The following is a 15,984-nucleotide window of genomic DNA, read 5'->3' on the forward strand; positions in this document are numbered from 1 at the left end:
AGGTGGAGAAATCCCGTCAAATAAGAGCCTTTGATATTGTGTAGGTTGTTATTTTCAGGCGCTTGGGAACCAGCATCTCTAGTATTGAATATATTTTAATCTAACGCACCGTATGGCTACAGCCGGCGGTGAAAGTGAGGGACTCCCCGCAAATAAAACGGTCTGATAATGTATAGATTCTTATTGCTAGGCGTTTGGGAATGATTATCTAGGAAACGGAGAAACTTTTCGGCTGTTAGCGTGCTACTACCATGAGCATCTACGGAAAGTGTGAAATCACGGTAGTTTACTGCGTGATTTCAATGGAACCGGTCCGTGTACCAACAGTTTAAGCCATATGGTCCGTTAGATAGAAGATGGCCAGCGTTAAGGCTGAATCGGTCATTAATTTTAAATAAATGATTATTAAGATTTTAACTGTTTTATTAAATGGTAATTTATAAAATATCACTATCATCTGCAAACGATGTTTTCTGATATCGCATTGATTTCTTGGTCATCATATTCACCTGATCTGAACACCTTGGCAAAAGTCTTAGATAATTCAGGGAACCATCTCTGCGCCCACATCGATGATGTACATCGCTTAGCTGCTCTAGATAACAGGTAGTCATAATGTTTAGGTTCATAATTGTACAGTTCACTATTGTACACTGCTGTACAAGAAATACAAGGAAACACTGACTAAATAATTCAGAAAATTCCGATTCATGTACGGATTTCGTGGTGTGATTATCACATTTTTATACGGTTTTCATATGGACGACATATCATTATGGTGAAATACACTGACGCGCCAAAGAAACAAGTATAGGTATGCCTATTCAAATACAGAGATATGTAAACAGGCAGAATACGTCACTGCGGTCGGCTACGCCTATGTTCGACAACAAACGTCTGGCGCAGTTGTTAGATCAGATACTGCTGCTAGAATGCCAGGTTATCAAGGGTTAAGTGAGTTTAAATGGTGTTATAGTCGTCGCACAAGGGATGGGACACAGCTTCTCCGAGGCAGCGATGAAGGGATTTCCATAAGACCATTTCAAGAATCTACTGTGAATATGAGGATTTCGGTGAAACATCAAATTTCCCACATCGCTGAGGCCGGAAAAGATCCTTCAGGAACGGGAGTAACGACGACTGAAGAGAATCGATTAACGTGACTGGAGTGCAATCCTTCCGCACATTGCTGCATATTTCTATGCTGGGCCATTAAGTGTCGAACCATTCATCGAAACATCATAGATATGGGTTTTCGGAGTGGAATGCCCACTCGTGTACCCTTCATGGATGCACAGCACAGAGCTTTACGCTTCGCCTGGGCCCTTCAGCACCGACATTAGACTGTTGATGACTGGAAACATGTTGCCTGGTCGGAAGAGTCTCGTTTAAAATTGTATCGATCGGTTGGACATGTACGGACATGGAGACAACCTCATGAATTCATGAACCCTTCATGTCAGCAGGGGACTGTTTAAGCTGGTGGAGATTCTGTAATGGTCCGAGGCGTGTGCAGTTGGAGATGATATGGGACCCCTGATACGTCTAGATACAACTTTTGACAGGTGAAACATATGTAAGCATCCTGTCTGATCACCTACATCCATTCATATCTATTGTGCATTCCGACGGACTTTTGCAATCCAGCAGGACAATGCGACATCCCATACGTTCAGAATTGCTACATAGCGGTTCCTGGAACACTCTTCTGGGTTTAAACACTTCCGCTGGCCACCAAACTCCCAGACATGAACATTACTGAGAGTATCTTTGATTCAGAAAATCGTTTTGATATCTCACATATGCAATCAGGTTGCAGTGTAGTGTGATGGATAGTCTGTGTTTCAAAGTCACAATCAGTCCGTGAGGAAAACTGAATGTTCCAGTTGTCAAATACATCAATACAACCATCTATAGTTAGTACTCAACCAGTTAAGTGTGGTAGCTAAAAAACATCTGAGATGCACTATATTTTGCGAAGTTTCGGTGTATATATTGCTCCATTCATTTACTGGCTTGAAAATAACATTGTCAAATTTTCAAAAAATTATTCAATTGGCTCTAAGCACTATGGGACTTAACATCGGAGGTCAACAGTCCCCTAGACTTAGAACTACTTAAACCAAATAACCTAAGGACATCACACACATCCATGCCCGAGGCATGATTCGAACCTGCGACGGTAGCGGTCGCGCGGTTCCCGACTGTAGGCCTAGAATGGTTCGGCCACTACCCCCGGCTTTTGTCTATGATTTTGTTGTTGCGATTTGCAGTTCGAAGAGTGGATTGACACAGCCTTCTACGTTATCCTGTCCTATTAATGTCTCTTCGTATCGGCGTCACATCTATTTGAACCTGCTTACCGTCTTCAAATAATGGTCTCCCTTTACAATGTCTACGCTTCACACATTCATCTATTCCCAAACTGACTGTTCCTTGATTCCCTATGATGTCTCCCAACAGGATATCCCTGTTTTTATTCAAACACTGCAACAATGTTTTTTCTCTCCGGTTCTCTGGTTCACGTCAGTGCCTCTTCATTATTTATCCAATATGCCCACTTCTATTCAGCAGTCTTCATTTCAGAGGCCACTCTCTTATATGAACTGTTTATTGCCCACGTTTCATTTCTGCTCCAGACTATGTCCCAGACAAATATTTGAAGTTCAAAATCACGGAAAACAGAAGGCAAGAAGTACAGAGTACTTGTGATGAGAAATACTCCTGGCATTAATTTGAACAGTACCTGATGAGGTCCTACAATGGCGAAACATATAATAAATCAATAGCATATCTGCTGCCTGTGACTGCTTTTACAACAACCTAGTCGTGGTGGGATTTGTCGCTTTCAACCACAACTCCGATTCATTGCAAAGAAGTTTGCTTTGGTTCAGCTGGACGTTTAAGGCAGAGCAGTTCAGCAGCCTAAATTGCTGTGACCAACATATGAAGGTATCACCTTGCTAGGCAGAGCAATTACTACTGAACAGAAAACTTCGATCCTAGAGTATTTCCAAAATAAGAGAGGAATCACATGATCTGAATCAAAATATGCCGATACAGATCTACATTCAACTCATGATCAGTGTGATCTATCATCAAACCGGAGAACCAAGCCCAGACCCTCGCGGCAACTAGCTAATTTCACAGTTACATACCTTCTGGCACAGCACAGTGACACAGAAATCGTATAATCCACAGAATCTTCTTCCACTTCTCAATACTCGTTAATCAAATTGCTTTGTCATCAGTTAAAATGTCGTCACTATTTAGTTTTGGCGATCTATGGCTTATGTGCAGTACTACAGCCAAGAAAAAAATTTCCGCAGTGGATCATTCAATCACAGATATGTGTGTTCCTGAAACGCATAGGAATCTCTTCAGTAGTGGGCCATGATGCCTGATGGGTAGTTAATTGAGATACGATATAATATTCGCAGCCTCTTCTAGGGCAATGGTTCTCTTCCGTATTTATTTGACGTATCGTCTACACTATTAGTAAAATACACAAGTTTTATAGATATAAAATAATTTTGATAACGCTATTTATCCTCAAAGTACACCTTAACAGTCATTTACGTGAAAAGGATGCAATTTTCCTGCAGTACTACGCTATGTTACGCGTAGAGTGACGTCAATCTTTATTGATCACGTGTCCGGAACATTTTGGCTACTTAGTGTATGGTGTTCCTTTCTTACTGCGGATATGGAAAAAAAAACTGAGACTAATGTATGCCTTTACGGTTCAATACGCGCTCTGTAGATCGCTTGTATCTATTCCAGACCTCTACAGAGCTTGATCAAATGTATTGGAAATATCTTTGAATGGTTTACATTATGCGCCTCAGGTCGCTTCGTCTCTCTCTCTCTCTCTCCCTCTCTCTTTTTCTTTCTCTCTCTCTCTCTCTCTCACTCTCTCTCCCGCGCATCAATATGTTTTCTCAATGGATCCCATACGCGTTCTGCGGGGCATAAGTCGGGACAACGGGCAGTCCACACCACTTTTCCGAACAACCTCTCGTTTCAGAAGCTCCTCTAATGGCGCTATTTATTCCGGCCGCGCATTGTCATCTAATGAAATGCACCCTCAAAATTCGCACATAGGGAAAGAATGCAGTGTCACAATAATGTTAACCGCTAAGTTTACCCAATTTAAAGTTTTGAAGGTAGTATACTCATGCAGTCTTATGACTCCCAAAACCATAACACCTGGAGCACCAAAACTACCGTGTTCGACAACGGTGGACCTAGCCTCACACTGTGAGAGGCATGATCACGTAATTCACCCAGAAACAATGTCTGTTAACGTTATTGTGACACTGTACACCTTTCCCATGTGCGTCTTGGAACTGACTTCCATATTATGCATGACAATACGTGACCATGTCGAATAGCGCAGGTGGAAGAGCTCTCGGAAAGGTAGGACTTTCTGCGAATTTGCTGTCCTAATCGTTCTCCAGACTTAAGTCCCATCGAGCACGTGTGGAATAAGTTGCAGAGACGTATTTCATACGTCCACATGTAGGCATGACCGAAAGTAATCGTCAACCAGAATGGCGGTTGGTTCAAATGACTGTAAGCACTATGGGACTTAACTGCTGAGGTGATCAGTCCCCTATAACTTAGAAATACTTGAACCTAACTAACCTAAGGACATCACACACATCCATGCTTGAGGCAGGATTCGAACCTGCGACCGTAGCGGTCGGGCGGTTCCTCCTTAGAACCGCTCAGCCACTCCGGCCTGCCGGAGTGTGATTCATTACGAACTTGGTGGACAGCACAGGAGGCTGTGACTTAGCCATGTCTCCGCAATATCCTTTCTTCCAGGAGTACTAGTTCGGCTAGGTTGGCAGAGGAGCTTCTGTAAAGTTTGGCAGGTAGGAACGAGCTACTGGCAGAAGTGAAGATGTGAGGACGGGTCGTGAGTCGTGCTTGTGTAGCTTGGTTGGTAGAACTCTTGCCCGCGAAAGGCAGAGGTCTCGAGCTCATGTCTCGGTCCGGCACATAGCTTTAATCTATCAGAAAGTTTCTGCATATTAGAACGTCGCACAGTAAGCATTGCCATCTGCGGTGATCATACAACCTATTAAGAGCAAAGTCCCGCTTCTATGAGGTTACCACGATTCGGCGTTATTTCATTGTAACTATTCGCTTTGAGTAAAAGTGTCATTATCTCTCAACGTATGTGCGTCTCCTACGGTTAACTTCAGTGCTATACTATAGCTGCTCTTCCTATGTATGTTCCAAGTTTCAAAGGGCTATGGTATTTGCAGTGACACTTCATGCGAAAGCTAATTTTGTCTTTAAGCTGTCCACAGCAGTGTACTTTGCTAGTGTGGTGTGACTGCTAGATACCACATTTGCTTGGTGGTAGCCTTTAAATCGTCCGCGGTCCGTTAGTATACGCCGGACCCGCGTGTCCCCACTATCAGTGATTGCGCCGCCACAGGGCAGCTCTAGTCTAGAGAGACTTCCTAGCACTCGCCCCAGTTGACAGCCGACTTTGCTAGCAATGGTTCACTGTCTACATACGATCTCACTTGCAGAACGACAGTTTAACGTAGCCTTCAGCTATGTCATTTGCTACGACCTAGCAAGGCGCCATATTCAGTTACTATGAATGAATTCTAAACAGATAATATTGTGAATCCGTCAAGAACGACGATCATCATTAATGGATTAAAGTTAATTATGAAACTAATTACGTCCGCTTTCTGAATTCTCATTCCTTCTCATGTTCCAGACCTCATGTCAGTATAGTTCTTCCCTCCTAACGCCTGTCTGCGTGAGCTGAAACGCGTGCATTTCGGCCTCCACTGGTAACAGGTGTTGGCTCTTCTGCCAACACAAAAGCTAGTATCCAGTCAATGAACCGAAGTCTGCCGCCTGCTTTAACTACGACCGTGCCTTTGTGAGGGTTCCATTTCGCTACAGCTCCGTAAACCAAAGTATGAGCATCAGCTGACCGTCTGCAGTTCTTACACAGTCACATCGTAATAACGCGACGTCGGTTACAGCTGACTAATACGGTGTGATTCAGCGTCGAGTTGAATATCTCATAACTGTTTCCCAGATCTCTGACTCGTTTCCTCTGGGAGCCAACATCCAGGTGGTGAGCCTCGCCGCCGCGGACTACGAATCACCTGGCGGCCTCACCGCGACGCTGACCGGCTGCGGCTCGCTCACGTTCGACGGCGACGAGGCGCACACACCCTCCAGCAGGTGGAGCTCAGCGTGCTGGACCGGCAGGCCTGCCAGCAGCTCATCGACTCGGTGCCGACGTCGCCGCTGGAGGTGACGCCGCGCATGGTGTCCGCCGGAGAGGCTGGGCGGGCGGCCTGCGTGAGCGACGCTGGGGGGCCGCTGGTCAGCGCCGGGACGCAGGTCGGCGTCACCTCGCTAGGCGTGTTCTCCGTCTGCGAGAACTCGGGCACCACCTTTGCCAACGTCGGCAGCCTGGATTACCAACCACACTAACGTTTAGATATCAAGAATGCCAAATGTATTTTCAGCTCTTCTGTGTTATTTACTACCACGTTTAGAATCCAATCGGCACTGAAACATCGAAGACGAAATACACTCCTGGAAATTGAAATAAGAACACCGTGAATTCATTGTCCCAGGAAGGGGAAACTTTATTGACACATTCCTGGGGTCAGATACATCACATGATCACACTGACAGAACCACAGGCACATTGACACAGGCAACAGAGCATGCACAATGTCGGCACTAGTACAGTGTATATCCACCTTTCGCAGCAATGCAGGCTGCTATTCTCCCATGGAGACGATCGTAGAGATTCTGGATGTAGTCCTGTGGAACGGCTTGCAATGCCATTTCCACCTGGCGCCTCAGTTGGAGCAGCGTTCGTGCTGGACGTGCAGACCGCGTGGGACGACGCTTCATCCAGTCCCAAACATGCCCAATGGGGGACAGATCCGGAGATCTTGCTGGCCAGGGTAGTTGACTTACACCTTCTAGAGCACGTTGGGTGGCACGGGATATATGCGGACGTGCATTGTCCTGTTTGAACAGCAAGTTCCCTTGCCGGTCTAGGAATGGTAGAACGATGGGTTCGATGACGGTTTGGATGTACCGTGCACTATTCAGTGTCCCCTCGATGATCACCAGAGATGTACGGCCAGTGTAGGAGATCGCTCCCCACACCATGATGCCGGGTGTTGGCCCTGTGTGCCTCGGTCGTATGCAGTCCTGATTGTGGCGCTCACCTGCACGGCGCCAAACACGCATACGACCATCATTGGCACCAAGGCAGAAGCGACTCTTATCGCTGAAGACGACACGTCTCCATTCGTCCCTCCATTCACGCCTGTCGCGACACCACTGGAGGCGGGCTGCACGATGTTGGAGCGTGAGCGGAAGACGGCCTAACGGTGTGCGGGACCGTAGCCCAGCTTCATGAAGACGGTTGCGAATGGTCCTCGCCGATACCCCAGGAGCAACAGTGTCCCTAATTTGCTGGGAAGTGGCGGTGCGGTCCCCTACGGCACTGCGTAGGATCCTACGGTCTTGGCGTGCATCCGTGCGTCGCTGCGGTCCGGTCCCAGGTCGACGGGCACGTGCACCTTCCGCCGACCACTGGCGACAACATCGATGTACCGTGGAGACCTCACGCCCCACGTGTTGAGCAATTCGGCGGTACGTCCACCCGGCCTCCCGCATGCCCACTATACGCCCTCGCTCAAAGTCCGTCAACTGCACATACGGTTCACGTCCACGCTGTCGCGGCATGCTACCAGTGTTAAAGACTGCGATGGAGCTCCGTATGCCACGGCAAACTGGCTGACACTGACGGCGGCGGCGCACAAATGCTGCGCAGCTAGCGCCATTCGACGGCCAACACCGCGGTTCCTGGTGTGTCCGCTGTGCCGTGCGTGTGATCATTGCTTGTACAGCCCTCTCGCAGTGTCCGGAACAAGTATGGTGGGTCTGACACACCGGTGTCAATGTGTTCTTTTTTCCATTTCCAGGAGTGTAGTTTCTGTGTCTAAAACATAAGACCACAAGGCATAAAAGCGTTTGCTAATTCCGAAACAACAACTTGTCAAAACAAAGCACAAAATACAACTAATTTCTAATAAAGGATATACGGTAATTTCTTCATTTGCGTGGCTAGAGCCCACTCCGTTAGTTTAAAGTTGTTGCACGTATTAAAATTCAGCACCCGCTGGGAGAGCGGTGCGTCTAAAGCGCCGCTTGCGGGTCTGGGAAATGCGTCGATCTCGGATCTATTCTGGCTGGCGGTTTATCGTTCAAGGGGCGGTGTGCTGGTCTGCCCGTATGGGGTTTTAGGCGATTTCCCACATCTTTCGTCCTGGGGGATACCAGGGTGGCTACATGAAGGGCATCCGCCCACCCGTTCAACTAACCAAACCATATCCTTCAATAACCATGCCGACCCTGCGTCAATGCGGAACAAAGGCACAAGAAGAAGCTGAAGCTATTTAGATTCCATCTGTGCAACTACTGAAAAATTTTCATTTACATTACCATACACCTTTCGTTTAATTGAAATAAAACTCAGTCAGTGGTCTACAGACAAATGCATTTACCATCTTGTTTTCCGTTCTGGATCGAAAAACGCTCTGCAATAAAAGATACTGATCGATCTATAGAACTTCTTCTCCCTGACGTTTCTTTCTCAACTACGGAGAACATCTTCCGAGGTGAGTCGACGGCTGGCTGCTAGGAGCTGGGGCCGCCGCTTATATGGAGATCGTAGAGGGCGCCACAGCATGTCACGTGGCGTCGATGTGTAGCTATCTCTGGCTATCGTCTGTTCTCTCGATTGCAGGCAATCGATTGTCACGTGAATGATGCAACGTCGACCGCCATATTTTGTCCAATGTTAATCCTTCTTCTTTACGATAAAAATTGCATTGATGTTTGTGGGTTTTAACTGCCTCTCTAGACATACGTGTATAATAATGCGACGTCCTCGCTAGAAAGCTAGTTTCACCGAATTTTATTTCGTGATTTCCATTCTTAAAAACATGTTCCGCTACTGCCGATTTGTCGATATGTCCCAAGCGACAGTTTCTTTTGTGCTCCGTCAAACGTGTATTGATGCTTCTTTTTGTAGTTCCTATGTAAGGTCAACAACTTTGCTCACTCACTTTTCTGCTACGCTGTCGTGACACGAGTATAGTTCCCAAGTTTTTAAAAGTGGGAAGAATGTTTCATTCGGCACAAGCTAACCGTATTTACTCTCGTATGGAACTGGCATTACTACGTGAGTGGATACATCAGACATGACGAGGACTTGCGTTATGTGATAGTCAACTGCTAAATCTTCATTTACTTATTAGCAAAAGTATGCAGTTTCGTCATTGGAACAAAGTGGACAGTTTAACATTTAGATCTATGGAGATTGGTGCAGAAGTGTCTTCCAATAGGCAGAAGGAGAAGTTTGATCGTCTACAAGAGGGTCGACAGGAAACACCGGTTCCAAACAATTCCCAAACGGTTATTAATTTATCGGAAAAAGAATTGTCTAAAGAAGAACATTCTGTTCTGTCTAAAGGAGGGAATTTTGCAATCACTCCATCCAAGGTTCCTATGGAGGACATTATTGCTAATATAGAGGCAGGAATTCGTCAGTTACCATCATATTCTGCTGATGAAATTAGAATGGAAACCTCCAGGATTCTACGTAAAGCTAAGCCACCCAGCAGCAATCTGTCTCAAGGGGAAAGGAAGGCATAGCGGGAGATCAATGCAGATAAGAATGTTATTATAGTTGCCACTGACAACGAAAATGTTACTGTTTTAATGAATACTGAGGATTATCACAACTAGATCAGTGATCTCCTAGAACCCAGCACATACATGAAGTTGAAAAAGGATCCCACAACGAATGTGCTGAATGCCACCAATCGTCTGATAAAACAGTCTTCCATTCATACAGAAGTAAACAGGATCTTTGTAAAACGGAGGCTTATCCTCCGAGATTATATTACCAAACATACATTAGCCTGATGTTCCTTTGAGACCGATGGTCAGCGCAATTCGAGCTCCTCCCCAAGAACTAGCCAGACACCTTGCCTCTTTGTTACAACCTCACATAGGCAAAACTGAGAGTCATATTAAAAACTCTCTACACTTCATTGAGAAACTGAGGGAAATTACTGTTGGTCCGAATGACATCCTTGTCAGTTTTGATATAGTGTCTTTGTTCACTATGGTTCCAGTTGATGAAGCTCTCTCTCATATAGCCGATACGTTCCCTACTGATATAGTGGCCTTGTTCCAACACTGTCTATCCTCGACCTATTTTCAGTACAATGGTGAATTTTATGAACAGATTGATGGGGTAGCCATGGGAAGTCCCCTAAGACCCGCAATTGCGAATTTATTCATGGAATATATTGACCATGAAGCACTGTAGTCGGCCACAAAAAGCCCCTCGAAGTGGTATCAGTATGTGGATGATACCTTTGTAATATGGAGTCATGGGGAAGAGGACTTGAATGATTTCCTGATGCACTTAAATAGCATCAACCCAAAGATCAAATTTACCATGGAAAAAGAGAATAATGGGCAACTTAACTTTTTGGATTTATCAGTTATCAAACGGCCGGATGGGACTTTAGGCCACAAGGTCTACAGGAAAGGTACACATACTGATCGCTACCTCCACAAGAACTCAAACCACCACCCAAGGCAAAAGAGGGGGTTCATAAAAACACTAGTGGATAGGGCCAATAATATTTGTGAATCAGGCTACTTACAAGACGAACTAAATCATTTACGAATGGCTTTTGTGAAAAATGTTTATACGAAAAACGAGATCAACCGAGCCTAAAAATAGGAGACAGCAACAACCATCAGCTGGAAAAGTATTTCTTCCCTTCATCCATAACATCACCGATCGCATTGGGAAAGCACTAGCCAAGTTTCAGGTGGAGACTATTTTCAGACCTACTAAGAGAATTAGTGAGTGCCTAAGATCAACAAAAGATGCTCGTCACCCCCTAGCCACCCCAGGGGTATACAAAATTCGGTGTAGTTGTGGCAGGGTTTACATAGGAACTACAAAAAGAAGCATCAATACTCGTTTGACGGAGCACAAAAGAAACTGTCGCTTGGGACATATCGACAAATCGGCAGTAGCGGAACATGTTTTTAAGGATGGAAATCACGAAATAAAATTCGGTGAGACAAGCGTATTAGCGAGGACGTCGCATTATTATACACGTAAGTACAGAGAAGCAATTGAAATTCACAAACATCAATACAATTTTAATCGTAAAGAAGAAGGATTAAAATTGGACAAAATATGGCGGTCGACGTTGCATCAATCACGTGACAATTGATTGCCTGCAATTGAGAGAACAGACGATAGCCAGAGATAGCTACACATCGACGCCACGTGACGTGCGGTGGCGCCCTCTACGATCTCCATATAAGCGGCGGCCCCAGCTCCTAGCAGCCAGTCGTCGACTCACCTCGGAAGATGTTCTCCGTGGTTGCGAACGAAACGTCAGGGAGAAGAAGTTCTACAGGTCGACCACGGCAATTTAGCCCGGAAGTGTTTACTGATGAAGACGCCGGCCGTGAAAGCCTACATGGGATGAAAAGATACTGAGTTGAGGTTTCTCACTTACGGTGTTTTATGTCCAGTATATGGTTCCATCAGAAGGGCACGTCTTCTTGCACATTTCTGAGGTATTCTTTCGTTTCACACTGATGTTGTTTACAGAATCCAACGTTGGTCTGGAGCGCTTTAGATTTCTAGATGTGAAATATGGCGCAATTAGCGCCAATATTAAACTCATGGTCAGAAGAAACAGAACAAGTTCATACTCACAAAACATGTACGTTAGTATGTCCTGCAGAAATGGTTAGCATTTGAACCATGTCGGCCCGCGGGTTGAAGGTGAAATTAGATAACTCAGAGCAGAAACACCTACCGGTACACTATGCTTGCGGCTCTCGTTGTCGCTGTAATCCGGAGGTTAGGATCAGTGTGACTTGAGCAGATGTGCAGGACACCTCGCAGACGTATGCTCGAACCAATCGAAACCCCAGTGAGTTTGAAAGAGGATCCATGATTGACATCAGGGAATGTTACGCATCCGCCCAGGAAATTATTGCTGGTGTTGGTCGGAAGTTCCGGTAGCACAATGGATGTGTGCAAGAAGGTGTATGGCTACAGATGTCAGGACGTCATTCATATAGGTTACATTATCCTGGGCATACATCGGCTGTGATTTGTATTTGTAGCCAACAGTACCCCACACCAAAAGGCCTTGAGGTGGCGCTGAATTTCTTGTGCAAATATAGGCTCTATGATGGCGCTTCCATTATCTGTTGTGAACCAAAATGCAGCCACCATGCATGGAGCAAATTTTCAAGAAAGATGGATGACACTGTGCCTTCTAGGCAATAAGACACTTGCTGAACCGAGATGACTAAACCGCTAATCATTTCTACAGAACATATTAATATACATGTCCTGTGAATATGAATGTTCTATTTTTAATCGTTCAAGAGGTTCTGTTTTTCTGAACATCAGTGCATCTGTTTGTATACACAAGGCTAGTCGTGTCTCTATGTGCTTCCTGTGAATTTAGGATTCGTCTCCAGCATCAAATACTCACTGCGCGACGTGGCCAGCTGACGTCAGTCCCTAGCTGCTCATCTAAAGATGTTTGGGGTTTCCCAGATGAAATATCGAGTGTGACTGAAAACGACTAACAGCTGCCGTCTCGAAACATCGTCAAATGTTTCACGTTTTTAAGGGAGCAGTCATGACAACAGCCGTCGATAGAATCCACAAATTATGTCTACGTTTAAGTTGAAGAATATCTGGTTACTTCACCTTATCCTACCTGATTATGAACAAATTACAGAACATATTACAGAATATTCGAGATAATCCCAGTGGTTGGTGCCACAAGAGAGGATTTCGTATAACGGTATGGTTTATTGTTAAAATTCCGAGAGCATACGATCCTAGAAGAATCAACCAACATATTGATTCCTCTTCCGTATATCTCGCAAAGACACCATGATAGTAAAATTCGAGCTTAACAACAATCATTCGGCCTGCGGACCATTCACGACTGGGACAGGAAGGGCAGGAAATGACAGTGGCGCACAATGTAAAGTCCACCACACGTCTAACACTGTCCTTAAATAACATCTCGCTGTACACCATGAGAAGAACGTAAAATATAATTTTCATACTGTTTTCTGGCCTAGAGCCCAGCATCATTCACATCCATATCAACCACTGGCTCTATGCACGAATAGCAGTGTGTCGATTAAATATTTTACTTGCAACTTCTGGTAGACAGACGTCTTTTAACTTATACTTACAAGGTGCGGAGCTTCAAACATAAGAGATTGTCTCCGTAAGTAGCTTGCAGGATATTAATGTAGATGTAGGAGTACACGTAGATGTAGTTACGGGCAGCGGATGAGCAGACAGCGTCCCAGTTCTTTTGATACTCACTGGAATCTTCAGAGAGAAAGACACTGTATTACGCGACAGAATGTACATACTTGTAATTCAGCTGCTCCTGCATTTATGATCACAGACATCGTCCTGAAGTGCTGCTACTGATAGAAAATTGTGCATGTACGTCCATCGCGAGACGTAATGTAACATAAGAAACAGTATTTGCGAGATATCTGTTCAGCTATTAATTTCAGTAACTACGATTTCCAGATACTGAAAATGGTTTTATACGTTCCGGTTGTTCATATCACACACTTTCTCTGTTTCCTCAGTTGTCGAATGACTGTGTGAGTGTACTATTTCTCACGAATGAAAGTAAAAGACTAAAATAACCACATCTGTCTTGCTGCCACGGCATATGTTTCTTATAAACACAAAATCGAAACAGTCAACTAGAGGACAACAATCGATAATTGAAGAAAGGGGCATAAACAGTAATTCTCTATGAAATCTCTAAAAACTGTTTGTAGGTTGATGTACCTCTAACCTATGTATAGGAAATTTGTTCACTGAGAATCTGTATATATTATGGGTGACTTGACATGTCTCATAGTCAACTGAATCAAGGGTGCCCACACGACAGTTTGCAGTTAGGGTCCAACACCTGGAGGTATGTAGTATTTTTTAGATTTCGGAACACGAATGGCGACTTTTAAGTAGCCATTAAAAAGGTTCAGTTCCGACCTTGCTGAGAACCTACAAAAACCGACTCTTCAATCATTTTCTTGAAAGTAAAACACCTGACTACACTATACTTTTTACTTTCCCAGAGGGCTATGGTGTTTGGGGGGGGGGGGGGGGCCTTGGCCACGGATACGAGTGTCCTTGAACTGGAACGAAGCGTGGAACACTGAACCACGCCATATTAAGTTGCACTTATATGACCCATTACTTTATTTTCTTTTACATACTTCGAATGACAAAGATCGTTTTAACTCTCTCATTACAATGGAGTGCTAAGGCTTCCACTGCATCTTTCATCTTTGAAAACTGTAATTATTATATTGTTCATGGTTATTCATGATTTCGTAACGCTTCACTGCAGTCATTTTATGTATTTCCTCGAAAATATGGTAGGCTATTGTGTTTGTGAGGCTTTATCGAAATGTGAACCAGTGTTTGAGAACGGAGCAGATAACCAGATTTTTTACGATTTACGGCGGTGTGGCGCTAGTTCCCTCGCTGGGGGAATGCGACCCTTTTCCCCAGTGCAAGATTTAGAGATTCTATTTCCAGCAAGGAAGGGGAGGAGAAATCGCTAAGCTGATCAATAATTCGTAAAGAATCTATATCATACTTATGTCACACATTCGGAGCGCTGTTATGGACTATCCATAGATCTACTTACGAATATGAAATGACAAATGATGTATGGCAGTCCTCTGGTGAATAATAAGTTTACGCAGCCTGTACCCCAAAAAACCTGGATGTGTACTAGCATGCTAGCATATGATCCAAGATAAACATCTGTATAAGTAAGATATAAATGTGATGTCTCACTAAACTGCTGTGTTTTGATATATTCTAATTTTTTGGTTTAGAAAGAGATGTAATCCAACTTTTTGTTTGGAAAGAACTGTACCTTATGGACCTGTATGGTTGGTTTTATCTTTGGTAATAGAAAATTCAACAGATAACATTTTAAGTTAGCTTTTTACATGTAATATTATAATGTAATGGAGCATGTCAGATAAACACATAAAAGTAATATATAACAATAGTTTGCGTTTCACCAGTAATAGCTGAACAGTAGCCATAAATAGGATCATTTTCAGCTTTATTGCCTGGAGCGGCTCGTTAAATGTAGCAGAACTGGTCATTGTGAACAGGTGGGTTGACAAACATGTAAACATTTAAGCATCATCTTAATTTTGCAAATGAACATAAAAATCTCCACTCCAAGAGGGTGTGAACACAGTTCCAATTATACACGTCACTTTTCCATAAGGTAACCACCGCCTTAATGCAGAACTTACTACAACGCCATTCACAGTTGCATAAGTCTAAGGTAAAAACCATAACCACATATCGGTAGCACTAAGGATATCTTCTTCAGAAGGAAGTCACATAAATTACATTACGCCAAAATTGTGAACAAACATGATGACCTAAGGAGCTAAAGTCAGTACATCAAGAAATGAAATAAAGTTCTCTATAGGAAGAGAAAAAAAATTTACAACGCATACAGTTTGGTAAAACAGCAAAATTAGATTAGCTAGCAGCAGCAGCAGAGTTTTTACGACAGTACGCATAGCCTCAAGATTTTAAAATTTTTGTGCACTTGGTGACGGCTGGTACGATATTACATTAATGGCTATCAGCTCCCTTCAATAGATGAAATGCTGGCAAATGTTAGATTCGTGTCATAGTGAAAGTTGGACGTTAATACTTCTTTGTAACGTTGAACAATGATTCTGCTCCGGTGTGCATACACAAACTCTCAATCTGACATATTGTTATCGCGAGTAGTAGCCAGAGAACAGTTGTTGAGA

At 44.1% G+C, this 15,984-nt stretch overlaps 1 protein-coding gene across 1 annotated transcript; it reads left to right on the forward strand.

Annotated features, from left to right (window-relative positions):
- Nucleotides 1-4,553: 4,553 nt before the first annotated feature.
- Nucleotides 4,554-6,480, forward strand: LOC126273281 (trypsin delta-like). Its single transcript, XM_049976825.1, has 3 exons — nt 4,554-4,559; nt 6,077-6,205; nt 6,253-6,480. Exons 1-3 carry the CDS (start codon nt 4,554-4,556, stop codon nt 6,478-6,480), a joined length of 363 nt encoding a protein of 120 aa, XP_049832782.1.
- The last annotated feature ends 9,504 nt before the right edge of the window (nt 6,481-15,984 follow it).

Source organism: Schistocerca gregaria, chromosome 5 (assembly GCF_023897955.1).
Source record: "Schistocerca gregaria isolate iqSchGreg1 chromosome 5, iqSchGreg1.2, whole genome shotgun sequence".
In the NCBI taxonomy this organism is placed as follows: Eukaryota; Metazoa; Arthropoda; class Insecta; order Orthoptera; family Acrididae; genus Schistocerca; species Schistocerca gregaria.

Bases quoted from the DNA above. Each gene is read 5' to 3' on its own strand.
- LOC126273281 (XM_049976825.1), top strand. The intron at 6,206-6,252 runs GCGCACACACCC...CTGGACCGGCAG, and splicing joins TCACGTTCGACGGCGACGAG to GCCTGCCAGCAGCTCATCGA.